General features: G+C 36.6%; 2 protein-coding genes across 2 annotated transcripts in view; one reads left to right on the forward strand and one right to left on the reverse strand.

Moving 5' to 3' along the window:
* clip3 (CAP-GLY domain containing linker protein 3) overlaps positions 1–8464 on the forward strand; it is a 769717-nt gene extending 761253 nt beyond the window's left edge. The window contains exons 5-15 of the mRNA XM_079886024.1: positions 314–407; positions 630–791; positions 1002–1120; positions 1941–2177; positions 2275–2410; positions 2521–2667; positions 3426–3560; positions 3720–3843; positions 5400–5464; positions 5820–5892; positions 6009–8464. Coding sequence (XP_079742150.1) covers positions 314–407; positions 630–791; positions 1002–1120; positions 1941–2177; positions 2275–2410; positions 2521–2667; positions 3426–3560; positions 3720–3843; positions 5400–5464; positions 5820–5892; positions 6009–6066 — 1350 coding nt within the window. The 3' untranslated portion in view covers positions 6067–8464. The remainder of the gene's footprint in view (positions 1–313; positions 408–629; positions 792–1001; positions 1121–1940; positions 2178–2274; positions 2411–2520; positions 2668–3425; positions 3561–3719; positions 3844–5399; positions 5465–5819; positions 5893–6008) is intronic.
* A 397-nt stretch (positions 8465–8861) lies between these two features.
* dharma lies at positions 8862–9669 on the reverse strand (the record flags this gene model as incomplete). The annotated part of the gene is made up of 3 exons (XM_079886042.1): positions 8862–8960; positions 9070–9257; positions 9357–9669. 3 exons carry the CDS (start codon positions 9667–9669, stop codon positions 8862–8864), a joined length of 600 nt encoding a protein of 199 aa, XP_079742168.1.
* Between the last annotated feature and the right edge of the window lie 6138 nt (positions 9670–15807).

The raw sequence follows: 15807 nt of genomic DNA on the forward strand, positions 1-15807 counted from the left end.
CCCTACCATATAACAGTGAAAACATGGAAAGCCGGAAATTTCCGTCAATTGCGGGGAAAGAGTTAAGAAAATGTGATGTTGAGGATGACTCAGCAAAAAAGGCTTCCTTCTATCACTTGTAATCAATATTTATTGGTATAATTTTTCATCATTAGAGTGCATCTCACTAATATGGCTCTTGTCCAGCTTTGAAAGTGCCCAGTTGCTTTTGAGAAACCATCTACTCAGGACCAGAGTTTCTGTGCGAGTCTTCTGCATTAGTTATTAGTTATCATCACTTGATGTTATTTCACATTGTTACTATCACTTTCAGATTTTAAAGCGAGGTTGCCATGTCAATGACCGTGACGGCCTGACGGATATGACTCTTCTCCACTACTGCTGCAAAGCAGGGGCTCATGGAGTAGGTAAGTGACATTGGAGTTGACGGTTGGAGCCATTTGCCCTGACTTGCCTTACATTCCACAATCCAAATCTATTGAGATAATTCAAGTTTGAGGACTTCTAGTTCTTAATCCTTTAAAAGCTCAAATCTTGCTGTGCATTTCACACTTGCCAACATTATAAAAGCATATCTAGCCCGCAGCATGTACCGTTCCTCCTATAGTAACAATGTGTTTTCCTCTCAGGTGATCCTGAGGCAGCGTTGCGGCTGTCCAATCAGCTGATAGCTCTGGGAGCTGATGTGAGTCTGCGCAGTCGATGGACCAACATGAACGCCCTCCATTATGCAGCTTACTTCGATGTGCCAGAACTGATTCGCGTTTTGCTCAAAGCCTGCAAGCCTAAAGGTGACTTCCAAAAGCATAAAGAGTTTTTGTATTCATGACGGCATCTAAACTTTCAAGTAGACAGATGCTTTATATACAATCTAGCCACATTCTCACATACAAGCTGAGGCAGAAAATGCAAAATTGTTAGCAAATGATGAAGTGGCTTATGAGCATTTGGCAACTCATTACATTTTCCACTAAAATTGGGGTGTCTGTTTCTCTACACAGTGCTCAACTCCACCTGCAGTGACTTCTATCATGGCACAGCCCTGCACATCGCCGCCTCCAACCTCTGCCTGGGTGCTGTCAAGTGTCTGCTCGAGCACGGAGCCAACCCTACTGTCAGAGTGAGCATGATGATTTAAACTTCGCTTGAGCTAATCAGTCTAATTGGCTTTGTTAATAATCCACTCAGCTCATTTTGAATCAATGTTCCAGACATCTTCATTGGTCTGTATTTCAGAATACATTAGTCGCCAAATAATGTTAGTATGGACCCCAATATGTATATTAACAAATATACCCTACTATTAAAATGTTATGGTAAGTTTTTGAAAGAAGTATCTTATGCTCACCAATGCTGCATTTATTTGATAAAAATACAGTAAAAACAGTAATATTGTGAAATATTATTACAATTTAAAATAACTGTTTTCTATTTGAATATTTGAATTTTAAAAAATTGATTTATTCCTGTGATGGCAAAGCTGAATTTTCAACATCATTACTCCAGTCTTCAGTGTCATACAGTGCCTTCCTAATCTAGTTGTCAAATAAACCTGGCATTTAATATTATGAATATTATTGGCACCTTAACAAATTGCTTTGATGCATTTTTTTAGGATTCTTTGATGAATAGAAAGTTGTAAAGAACATCATTTATCTGAAATTAAAATCTAATTTCTAAAGCATTTGAAATGTTTTTAATGTTACTTTTGACCAAACTAATCCATCCTTGCTGAATACAAGTGTTCATTTCTTTAAAATCTGCTAATCTTACTCATAAACTTTTGAACAGTAGTGTATACAATATTTACACAAACATTATTAAAAACTGAAATGTGACTTCAGTCATTGCCTCAGCAGGCCGTATCTGTAATCTCAAAATTATAAATATTGGCCTGGTTAGACTATCACTGACAAATATAATCTCTCTGCATGTTATAGAATGATAAGGGTCAAGAGCCAGCTGAGGTTGTCCCTGACCCCATGGACATGAGTCTTGATAAGGCTGAAGCCGCCATGGTGGCTAAAGAGCTGAAACAGTTGCTGCTGGACGCAGTGCCTCTCAGCTGTAACCTACCACGTGCCACCCTGCCCAACTATGACAACATCCCCGGCAACCTCATGCTCTCCTCCCTGGGCCTCAAACTTGGGGACCGTGTGGTGCTGGACGACACAAAGGTGGGTCTATTAAAGATTTGGAAAATTGATGTGGTGTAAAATCGGAAGGTCCTTAGAGAAAATAGGCTGTATAAAACGTAATACCTCTCTCCTGCAGACTGGCACCCTCCGTTTCTGTGGCACCACTGAGTTTGCTAGCGGGCAATGGGTCGGTATTGAGCTGGACAATGCGGAGGGCAAGAATGACGGGAGTGTGGGTGGGATCCGCTATTTTATCTGCTCCCCAAAACAAGGTGTGTTCTCTTCATTTCTGTATTATAAAAGGCATTTGTAATGTCAACAGCAAGCTTAAATTGATTCAGACTGAGTATTCGGATGAAATAATCTGATTTCTATTTTTCAGGCATCTTTGCCCCTGTGTCAAAAATCAGCAAAGCTCTTGAGCAGACCCCCTCTTCGGTCACCTCCACCCCAAAAACCCCTCGCATGGATTTGTCTCGCGTCACTGGCAAAATCAAGAAAGAGAAAAAAGAGAAAGATCGTGTGAAGAGTGAGTGATAATTCTATATTTTTTTTATCTTTATTAAGATATAGCATCTTATACAAAGAGACCAATGACACACATATATACACACACATACAAAAGAAAAACCTAAAAACAAAATATATAGATGTATAGATATAGAAGTGTATACAGGTACAGTGATAAGTTTAAGCAATAGGTTAATTTACTGTGATTTAATAGTAAGCATTATTATTAATAAAATGTTTCTGGTGATGTTGTGGAGAGAGAAAAAGATATAGGTATAAACTCACTGAGTGATAAATTGATATCAAGACAATCTGATACAATCATAATAATACTAATAATAATAATTCATCTAATCGAGATGTGTGATATGATTCTGTAGGCTATTGTCTATCTGAAGGGTCAAGTCACTGTTCATTTTCTATCAAATTAAAAAATATCAAATCATTGTTTAGACCCCGGTTAATGTGTGAAAAACATGGATGTTTTTGAAAGAAGTCTCTTAAGGTTGCATTTAACTGATCATAAAAACTGTAAATTCAGTAATACTGTGTGAACTATTATTACAAATTAAAATGACTATTTTCTGTTTGTATGTAATGTAATTTTCAAATATAGCTGAATTTTCAGCATCACTCCAGTCTTCAGTGTCACATGATCCTTTAGAAATCATTCTAATATTCAGATATTTTCTGGTAAAATAGAAAACTGTTAGCTTCTTTTAGTAAAATAGAAAACTTTGTCATCTGAGTTCCACATTTGATTTGCTTCTCCACCAGCTCCAAGAAAGAAGTCTCTGTCCGGGGTCAGTTTGGATCCTGATGGAGTCAAGGTTGAGGTTGGGGATCAGGTGCTGGTGGCAGGCCAAAAACAAGGGATTGTCCGCTTTTTTGGAAAGACAGACTTTGCCCCTGGTATGTTTATGTGATGGTCTAAGATAAGGGTATAATATAATGATTTGAGAAGTCGGATGCAATTTGTCCGACTTCTTATAAGTAATATGAAATGAGTCATACAATTACCATATTGTGCCATGAGTATTTAGTATTTTGTGTGTGCATTCTTGTGATCAGGATATTGGTTTGGTGTGGAGTTGGAGCATCCCACTGGAAAGCATGATGGCAGTGTATTTGGAGTGCGTTACTTCCACTGTTTGCCCAAATATGGAGTTTTTGCACCACCTTCCCGTGTTCAGAGGTAAAATCTTCAACTTAAGCCCTATTCGGACGGGACTAGTTTTTCAGGGGGTCGGTAGAGAAATTCATGTTTCACAGACTTACTTTGTAATTTTAATCCCGTCCGAATCAGCCAAGTCTGTGTTTTTCTCACACAACCTCAGTAAATATTCCAGAGCAAATTACCTACTGTTTTACAGCAAACTCAATGGTTCTCTATAGCCCTATTCGGACGGGACTAGTTTCACAGGGGGACGTTAGAGAAATTTCTGTTTCACAGACGTACTTTGAGATTTTAATCCTATCTGAATCTGCCATGTCTGTCTTTTTCTCACACGACCTCTGTAAAAATTCCAGAGCAAATTACCTACTGTTTTTCGTCAAACTCGGCGGTCCTCAGAGAAATCTAATCCCGTCCGAATGCGAATGTCTGTGATTGCCGAAAATGTTTTTTTCCAAAACGCTTTTTCTTGTGTGTTTTGGTCAACGTGAACTACCGTAAAATCTCTCGCTATCGCGCCGGTATTCACGTTTCTGCTTTTTGCGCACCGATAATGGATGTAGATGTGTTCGGTACAATGCGAAAAATAAAAAGATTAAATCAACAATAAGAGCCAAATCACGTAAACTGTTAAGACTGGCTACTGTAATATCAGTTTCAGGTAAGATTACTTTCATTTCTGCACTTAATTACATAACGTGTAAATTGTTAAAACTTTTTATTCCAGTGGGTTTATTATAAGAACCCAGTTCTATAAAATCATGATGATAAATGTATGTATAGTTTTTTTTTTTATACTACAATTTTTATAAAATGTTTACAAAACACTAAATACGTTAGGACGTTTTACTTTATATTTCAAAGTGCTAATTTTAAAAGTCATATGACCATACGTAACCCACGCATTCTGAACACGTGATCTTCTGCAATGCCCACATGTAAAACACAGACACTCCTACCTCAGTAATAAACACGGAGATGTTAGTCCAGTCCGAATCCGTACATGAAATCACAGACGTAGGTTGATAAGAATTGTAACTCAAACGTCGTTTGGATAACTAGTCCCGTCCGAATAGGGCTTAAGAAATCTAATCCCTACTGAATGTGAATGAAATCGGTACATGAAATCAAAGACGTCGAGAGTGATAAGAATTGTAACTCAAACGTTGTTTAGGAAATTATTCCTGTCTTTATTTACAGTTACACTACTGTTACAGTTACATGTTCTGCTGTTACCTGTTTTGGTTAAAGAATATGAACAGACCATTGCCTTCCGCTTGGCTTTTATTCCTGGATAGCAAAAGCATTTGCAGGAAGGTTTCACTATTAATGAAAGGATAATGATAAAGTACCTGAACAATGTTAGGGGTGGGGCCTAAGTAAATGTGCTAAAATACTACCTACGCTATGAAGTCTTTGTGAAACCATCTGGTGTAAAATGATAAGAAAATTCCAAAGGTGAAAAACAGGGACACTTAGTAAAATGTCAATTTAAACATCCATATGTTGACTCACCAAAAATCATCAGCAGTATTTTTTTTAATAAATTTTTATTTTATTTATTATAAATCTTGCAGAATTGCAGGGCCCAGAGATCCTCAGGCGGACGGGGCACTAGTGAAGAAAGTCCACCAGGTGACTAGTAAGTACAGCAATAAGGAGCATGTTTATCAATTTGGAAAATATTTCCTTTGTGGAACATTATGAATGTTTTTTTCCCTGTTTTCACAATCAGAGTGTATATATTCTTATGAATAAACAAAACAAGCTCACATTTAGTGCTCCATTTTGCATACAGCGCCCCTTACTGTCCATAATTTGTAATAGCAATAAGAAGTTTTCCCCTCTAGTTCTTAAGCTTGCATGCATTAAAGAGCAGAAATATATCATTCTTATTATGCAATATGCATCATACAATATTTATATGAATGGACAACAGTCCCACATGGCAGTCTTAGGTACATGTTTGTAATGTTTCAACCTCCTCTTCTCCACAGTGTCCCAGCCGAAGAGGAATTTTAATGCGGTGCGATCTCCGAAAGACATAACATCTGAAAGTTCCATATCCAGGTATGCTTGTGTCCCACAAGTAACATTTCCGTTTTGGCCGCAGCTGTGAATCTATAATGTATCCTGTGTTACAAGATTAAACAGCATTTTACTTTCATGATTCGTTTCTATTGTAGCAGGTTGCTGTTCTGTTGCTGGTTTCCCTGGATGCTCCGTGCAGAGATGCAGTCCTAAATCCACTGCTTACATCTTTAATTCTATCTCCCCCTCTTTCTGTTCCTCCTCAAGATAAAATCTCACCCATTCTGTGTACTTCCATTATTCATATGTGCTTCTCTCTGTGAAATACCCAAACTGCTGTCCCACCCCTTTGACAGCAATTCAATAGCAAAAAAATAGTGCCTTGTCAAGTAACTAACGTCCTGCATTCCGATGATTGAATTATAGACGAACAATCTTTTATGAAATCAGAATAAGGGAAAATCATCCCATCTAAAAGCCATGCATATCTCTCTCTTTTTTTGCTAAACCACTGTTGGTAGATTATTGGCAGTATTCAAGCTTGATAATACAGTCATTATACACAAAAGTAGGCTTGTACATCTGTTTTAATTTGTAAAGGTGTTTTTTTGTTTTGTTTGGATACATGTTGCTGTATTATGCACCTTTACTGTCTTACTTTTCAGTATTTTATTATATATAAACTTTGGTTTCTAAGTTTCAAATGCCTTTAAATGAACTAGTAGGTGACATTAGCAAACATCTAAAAAACATCAAATGATCTTATGCTCGTCACAATTTATGCAGTCTGTAGTCTGAAAATATTCATGCTGCCAACGTGAAAAAGAACAGGGTTTTTGTCATCTGAGCCCAATGTTTTCTTCATCTACAGTGAAACTGTAAGTGTGTAGATTAAAATATAGAATATGTTGCATGAAATAAGCAGGCATGGGCACGTTTTCAGGTTATAAGCTGCTCTGAAATGAGGTGAGAGGCCTGCTTTAGATATAAGTTAATAAATAACTTTTCATTCAATTAAAATCTACCACAAAACCAAAGCGCAAGCTCCATGATATAGCAAAAGTTAAATGACTGTATCTTTCACTCCAAAATAATGTGCTGTTAAGAATCACACATCAATAATGCAACTCTTAAAAGGAGGCGTGTTCATTCTTGACCTTTCATTAAAAAAAACGAGGTGAAAATTAAAGGATTCGCTTATTTTGTAAACCCAAATAATCATACAAATTCAATCACAATCGTGTTTCTCTCACCAAAAAATGTTAAATAAAAATGTAATTAAATGCATTTGCATCATCTAGTATAGTTTAAAGTGAAGAACAATTCGCTCCTTGTACAATTTATTTTTAACAAAAAATTAAAAATCAATCCTCATCTATCGTCTAAAGTCAAGAGATGCTAGACCAGACTACCTATCCCTTCTCACTGTCCCTCCATCAGTTTTCACTTGGATCAGTTTTGTAAATGCTGTTCTTTAAAATCCTGATCGTGAAAACACTATGTGCTTATGATATCGTATTCAAGTGTGTGGGTGATAACAGCAATATTTACTCTTGTGTCAACATGCTATATGAATATGGAAATCTGTCTACTTTATTACCACCTACGGTAGCACAGCATGAGTAAAAGTGTCTGTCCGTAATAGATGACCTGGGATCAACCAACAGTATAGGTAAAATCACTACAGTGATCCTAGAGCGGGCAGATTTTGTTAAGGAGAGAATAAAAAACAACGACTTGACTTGTGCACTCTCCTTCTCGTGAACACTTGGTCAACTGCACTGGTTTACAAAAAAGAGCAACTTGCAAAATTGAAAATGTACTGCTTGATCTAGACAGCTTTTGATTTCTTCAGCCGCCATGCCATTATTTCATTGAAGAATTCTTGAATTTGTGTGGTAGGTTTAGCAATGACACTGTAGTGAGTAGAATAGTGCATCTTCCTGATGGAGTGCAAAGGTCAGCTCACAAAAAAACCTGAAATTGTGCATTATCATTTTGTGACTTATAGAGTACAGTATATTGCTTTTTGGTGACTTAAAGTTGTACAACGCATCAATATATCACTGTTATTTACCTTGATTTCAGGACAAATCACATTCAGTTTTTGATGCCAAAAGGAGAGTAAAAGTATGACTGTAAAGTGAAATTTCCTAAGTAAGTAACTCGCACTGACTGGCTCACCCTCCACGCTTTGAAGAGTTTCAGTGTGACATCTAGCATTGTCAGCAACGCTTTCTGTCATTTTCTATCCAGTTTGTGTAATTGGTATAGTTCATTTGTAAACATTTATTCGTCTGAGAAAATATATATTTTAATAATTTCACAAGGTACTTTTTTAACGTCCTGTGCTTTGTTTTCATGTAAATCAGATTAACGTGGATCTTATTCATGAATTCAGTTTTGGATTTGATGGACAACATAACTGTACTGCATGCTGTGTATACATTTGCAGGTTTCTTTTTCCTACAGTATATCAGCATGAAAAAGCCTATTAATTACTTAAAGTGAAACTATCCTGACTATGGATAAATGGATAATAAACATTAGTGTTTTATACTTAGTTTGACTGTGTTGTTTTGGTTGATTAAATAATCATTCTGTCTATCTATTCATCAATCATCTATCTATCTATCTACACTATAAAAAATTATATTATGGTAAAAAAAAAGATAAGTTATGACAACATATGTTTTTACATTGCTTTAACTCATCAAAGTAAGTTAAGCATTTTTCATCTTTTTTATAAGTTATATGAGATTTAACAAATGTTTCAGTCAGTTTAACGTAATTTAAGTTTACTTTAAAGACATCCAAGTTTACTGTAGCCTACTTAAAAATTTAAGGCAGCAACTTTTTTTGTCTATCTATCCAAATAAGCCAAACTCAAGTTTATTTCACTGAGAAAATGTTTATTTAAAAAAAAAAATGTACATTTGTAAACTGTAAACAAACGAGTACTTTTAAAAACAACGTTAAAAAGTCTATGTTGACGTTTCAATCATAAATTAATCTGATTCCTGATGATCATCGGGAGCGCGCCTCGCGTTTTTGTCAGGGCAGGTTGTCTGTCGCTTTCTGCGTGCACGTCGATTCTTGAACCACACCTATAAAAAGAAAGAACATTTTTTTTGGATTATAGTAATTGTGTATATTTAGAGTGAAACCTTAGCACATAATATGAAATATTGTTCCAGCTAAAGAGCGCTATCTTACCCGCACAGTCTCCTCGCTGAGGCCGGTGTTCTTGGCTAAGTCCGCCCGGGTTTCAGCGGTCGGGTAGTCCGTGAGCGCGAAGAGTCGCTCGAGCTGCTCCGTCTGGCTGTCGGTGAAGACCGTTCGGATGCGACTGCGCTGTTTCTGAGCTACAGTTAGGTGGCAGTGATTCTCAGCTGTTTCACAACCTGAAGGCGATCACAAATTTAGTTAAAAACAATACCAAAATAAATTAAATAAATAAAAAAATAAAATAAAAAAAAAAAGTTAAAAAAGGCATAGGCTACCTGATACGGCAAAAGGCCACTGTTGACCTGCATAGTAATTTGAATTAAAAGCTGGTTGATAATATGAGACTGGAACACAGCAGCTGTACATTCCTGCCCATGATGATGATGATGATGGAAAGTTCATCATCAGTGCTGCATGGTCACAATGACCTCTAGATCCATCCTGGTGGAGCGGGTCAAGTTTGGTCAAGTGCCCTGGGAAATCCCGAGAAGATGCTGGATGATCCAATCCAGGTGATTCTGCTGTTTGTTTGCTGGCATCTCCCAAGATGTAATCAATAGAGAAGTTGGAAAATTTCTGAGTTGCCATGTTCAAGTTGGGGCCCAGGGAAGCTGGTGTGACTATGCACTCTCTCCTCTTGCTCTCCTTTAATAATGACATGGAGCTAGAGAGTTGTAGGCCTATTTGTACCCCCTGTATCTTTTTAACTGAGGCATTAATGTATTTAATATCGGGCCATCAACACCTCTTTGTAAAGGAGGAAGTCAAAGGAAATTACCTTTTGAAGATCCACTTTGAAAGATCCTTAAACCCTTTTAACCTGCCACTTGAAATAAGCCTACACCTGTAATGACTCCTATTAATGTTTATTGATCATACTTCGATACTACAAGTTACTGGTTTTGTTTACTGACTTTAACCTTTTCACACATTATGTTTAAAATATTATGGTTGATCCCCCAGCGTGAGTTTTTCAAGGCGACCGTTATTTAGAACGTATCACTTTTATTGTTTCCATGGCGACACGTCATTCCCTGTTATGTCATTGCCCCTGCTTTTATTTAATTTTTCCCTTTTTATTAAAAAATTCTCAAACTTGTTAACTATAACATGAAAAATGTGATATTCCGATTGTCAAATAGCCTATATGTGTTTTGTTGTTTAAACAGCCAAAGCGCGAAAGCACATTTTAATTTAGCATTTGATCACATGACGCACTGTACGTTCTTATCACACAGCAGTGATCGTACAGCAGTGATAAAATACAATGATAAAAAAAATGTCTCACTTGAGAGACTCAATGAAATATTCCTATGCATTAAAAAACTTTTTACTGAAAGGTTTATTTTAATTGTATTTTATTAGTTTATAATAGGCCTAAATAGATCGGTAAACCACCGGGAACGCATAAGAAAAAAGAACTTTTTATATAAAATTATAATTCAATTTAGGCTATGGGATATAAATGATACTACATTAATCATGTTATAGTTTATACTGGATAAAGTTTATATTGAATTCAGATAATCGTAAAGAAATAACTTGATAGGCTACTTGTTCAAAGAGACACGCGCGCTTTGAAATTGTGACGTCATTCTCTGAAGTTAAAACAAATGAAAGTCATTCATTTAAACAGCACCTATTCAAAAAGGTCAAGAGTGTTTTGATAGCCTATTTTCTTTATTTCCTATTTGAATTTGTGTTTTAATTACAGTTTACCTTATGCTATCATAATGAATCATATTTTTTTAAATGCTCCATAGAAACCAAAACATATGAATAAATGTCGCCATCTTGTGGTTTTATTTAGAAACTTTAATACAAATGAACAAAATAAATTTGAACAGGCCTACAGATTTAGGCCCAATACAATTAAAATAATATTAATATAAATATGTTTAAATAATAATAGCTTCTTTTTTACAAGCCCTGTTTTATTATTATACCTATAAAAAGATAATATTGAATCCACTGCAAGCAATAATAATGATAGCACCGTTTAAATATAGTCCATTGAACAGGATAAAAAACCAGGACTGCATTACTAAACAAGGCCACTGTCTGTCTGTGGATAGAGGAATTATTCAAAAGCCTTCAGCGTTACATATGTGTTGCATGCCAATAAATCAGGGTTAACTCAAGATTAAATGATCATGGTTATTTTAAAGCACAAGCCGCAGCTGTAGCTTAGGGATGTCACAAGTAATGTCTAAGCGAGTGTGCATTTTACAAACCAGCAGATTCTCCCAATATAACTCAGCTTACATCATTAATATTCGATTCTTTTTAAGCTACTTGGGTTTACAAAGAATACACATGAAAATCCCACTGAGCGGATATTGGTTTTGTCTCTGCCAAACGAGATCATTTGATAATCTGCGAGGCCCGGACAGCACATACAGAAAATGAAAATACCGCATGTCCTTCATTGTACTGAGTTTTTTTTTTTAAATGTATTAAACACAAACTTACTATCAATGCCCTGATGATCAGTTACAGGGATTTTGTTTCAAGAATCTGTGAATGAGTAAGACCTTTAGGAATGAAAGGCCCTTCCATTCAGATCACAACAACGTGTAAGCTCTTTGATACATGTGGGACTTTTTTATTAACAATAACCTCAATTACTGTTTCAGTAGCAAGATAAAAGAGCATAGGCATATGTGTTTAATCAGTCAGTATCTTCCACTTCAGTCAAAGTACAGCAACTCACACTAAACAAACCTCATTTGCATGATAAAGGCAACAATCTGATTCAGAGCATTCAACTGAATCATATGGTTGACCCATATTCAGTTCTGCGATACGTTTCTAGAACATCAGTGTGGCTGTAAGCATCCATCTGTACAGCCAGGATTTGCACAATGCCACTGACAAGCATTGATATGATTTGGGCCAATAGGCAATTAACAAATGCATGCATGAACTCCTCCAAACAGAGCTGGATGTTCATTGAGAACTCCCAACTGTACAGCTCTGCCAAATCAAACTGATCTGGGGATGAAATTCAAGCTCCAGTGAGTAGATGTGCATCCCAAAAACACAAAGGCAAGTTTGAATATTCTAATCTAAAGCAATCAATCCAAAGCATAGACAAACAAGGACGATTTTGAAGGTGGAGTTGTGGAGTTCACTTACTTCAATCAAATGATTTATGATCAAAGGTAAGACACTGTTGTAAAGGATATTCGGGCCACAACAACAGTAGTAGTTCTCAGAGAAATAGTTAGGATTTAAGATTAGCTTAATCTTCTTTACTGAGGAAATAGGCACTGATGGTGTCTTTTGCATAAATGCATCTGGAAAAACATAATATGTTGCTCTGTTTACTTATAAAAATAACATACCACCATCCAATTGAAACATTTAAAGAGCATCAATGTTATTCGCATTCAATGGATCAGTGAGTCCAGTCCTTTTATTCCTCTGGTGTTCTCTGAGAGTGACAGCGAGCTGAACTGCTGCATTAAAGGCCAAGCTTCTCCTTGACTGTTCCAGATGGCTGGAAAAGCAACTCGTATCTCATCCCATGCAGGTAAGAGTGTCCGCATCAGGCCAACCTGATTTGTTACCCCGTCACAAAGCAATTAGAATTATGAACTGTGTGTCATAGACTCAGTCAAGCATCTTAAGGTCAGCTTTTGAAATTCAACTCTACACCAGATATACTGTAGTAAGAGCAGATCAAATGTCACCTAGTAAATTTGTGCCAAGGGAAGGTATTTATCACAGTTGACAGAAACCAGAAGGGTTATATAACACATACAGAGAAGTATTCACATTTAAACCATACTTATAAATGTAATTATGTCATTACAATAGCAATTGCAATATGCAGTATAAAACCGTAAAAAAAAAACAGTAAAAAACATTGAAAGAAAATGTTCTTATTGAAAGACAATGTGTCCCAATCAACCTGAAGTCACCTCCAAAAAGGGGCCCGTCCAAAATGAAAATTCTGGGTTACACTTTATTTTAAGGTGACATAGTTTCATTGTACTTACTCAAATAGAGTTACGGATTGGTGGTTTAGGTTTAATTATTTGTTATTGCTCAATTTATGTAGTAACGTGTAACTATGTTACCTTAAAATAAAGTGTTACCAAATTCTGCCATCCTTTATTCTCATGTCGTTTCAAAACCCATAAGACGTTCGTTCACCTTTGGAAAATAATTGAATACAGACTATAATTCAATCAGAGAGATTTCTTCTGTCCCTCCATTGAAAGTCTGTTCACATAAAACTCTTTATGAATGTTTTGAACTAGATTTTTGAGTGAAAAGACTTTCAATGGAGAGACAGACATTAAACATATTCATTTATGTTTCGAAGGTGAACGAAAGTGTTTGAAACGAGATGAGAGTGAGTAGACCTATTGATGACATAATTTTCAGGAGACCGAAGATAGGCCTATGTGGCATTTGAGAATGTTAAGAATGCTCATTTTTCGCGCGTTTCTTTGCTGGTTGAAACCACTGTGGTGAGGTGACCTAATTTCTGCCTGCTTTGGCTCGTGAGCTAGCAAATGCGAGCAAATCTTCTGGTGTCCTTTGAAACCCCTCCAAAGAAGACATCTTATTAGCACACTCATTTGGCACGCTTTGAGGTTTACAGTACTGCAACGAAAGGAAGATATTGACACAGCCCGAGATCAAAGGATGACGATGAATGCGTTAAACAGTTCACGGAACAACCAGAAGAGGGAGACATTCTATTAGAAGACCTGCATCTGGATGACGGCATTACATAATTATAATAACATTGATTCATTGGAAAAATGGAGTTAATTTATGCGAACATAATTATGTCTTGCTTTCTGTTTGTAGGCTGCAGAAAAACAGCAAACACCTGAACACAGCCAAAGGTGAATATTAATAGGCTATGTAATTGCAAAAAGGCTATGAGTTCAAAGGGCATAGTCTTAAAATAATTGTATTAGCCAATATGCATATCTTATCATTGAGCTTATCTGTATTCATTTATTCACTCTTCTGTGAAACACAAACAAAGATATTCTAAAAAATAATTAAAAAAATAAGCCAATGTTGTTTTGGACCACACTGATTATTAAGGCTGATTTATACTTCTGCGTCGGACCTACGCCGGAGCCTCTACGCTGTAGGCAACGCGTTGGTTTTCATTTATACTTCTGCGTCGTTGTCCGTGTTTACGCGCGCAGAGGGAGCATGTGAAACCCGAGGGAGCGGTCCTAGCAGACCAATCACAGCGCTTGTGTCCGCGTAGAGTTGACGCGTTGTTACATTTTTGGAGAGGTGCACGCCAGGGTACGCCGAAGGGTACGCGCGCTACACACAGCCTACGACGTAGCTACGGCGTAAGTTCGACGCAGAAGTATAAATTGGGCTTCATATGGACAAAATTTCCATACAGCTAATTCAAAATATCTTCTGTTGTGTTCATATAGGTTTGGAACTACAAGATTATGTGAGTACATTTTGGGATGAACTGTCACTTTAAATCCTTGTTCTTGGTGACTAATGAAGCTTGTGACCTTTTCACCTCTCAAACTCAATGGGACACATCTCTATTGTTTTCTGCTCATTCAAATTTGGCGGCTTCTCTCAGCTGCATAAATAATGCAAGTAAATGCACCCCGCATAATTACACTGTGTTTTATTCATAATTAGCAAAAATTGACCGATTCATTCTGACGTGAACGGTGAATCACTGGACCCCTCCCCGCTCAGACTTATGAACATATGCAGGAGCTGTACCTCCTTACTGGGTGAGACAAATGGTGACTGCATGAGTGAACACGGGGTACATGAGTGAAGGTTGGCCGCCGGATTGGTGCACCCTGGTGTATCAGTACCGTCTGCTCACACATGCTCTTCAAGGGGGCTAAATGGTGTCCTGCCAAGTTCATATCCAGCAGTTGTCAGACAGCAGAGACTGCATTGGCCCCTTATGGGACCTTTTTCTTTGTTTCCCCGTAATCAACAAAAGGAGCTCCTATGGGAGATCTGCCTATTAATATACAGTGAGCTAATCCATCCCTCCAATACAACATGCATTCATGCTGCAGTTCCTGGTCAGTATATGTACTGAGCAGCTTATTTTGAAAGAAACACACTGAATAAAATGAGTTGATGCCTCTTGTATCTATCTATCTATCTATCTATCTATCTATCTATCTATCTATCTATCTATCTATCTATCTATCTATCTATCTTGTATCCATCAATATATCTATATATACACTTATTAAATAAATGCTGACCAGTCAACCATGTTCAATATTGGGGATTTTTTGATCATTTCTTTAGTTTAATTTTAATTCATTTTAAATTTTAGTTTTATTATTTAGCGTATTATATTGAGTACTGTATCATCACACAAGCAAACATTTGCACTTTCAAATAATAATAGAAATTCCCAAAATTCTCCCTACAGCCCTACATGTTTCATAAAAAGTTTCAAAATACAAAAATACTGATTAAAAAGATGCTGATTCAAATGGTTGCATTAGAATATGCATATTACATTGAATACAGCACCATCAGACATGCAAACTTCTGTAGCCTATATAGCAACTGATTTTATGATTTGATGGCCTCTTTTGTATCATAAAAAACTATTTGCATCCCTCTATTCTGCTTACAGGTCTATATGTGTTATGAAAAGTATTAATGAAATGTTCTTGAATGACATGGCAGCTAATTTATGAGATAATATCACAGCAGAGATAAATGCACGTGTCTTCA

Source organism: Squalius cephalus, assembly GCF_949319135.1.
Source record: "Squalius cephalus genome assembly, chromosome: 11".
NCBI classification, from domain to species: domain Eukaryota; kingdom Metazoa; phylum Chordata; class Actinopteri; order Cypriniformes; family Leuciscidae; genus Squalius; species Squalius cephalus.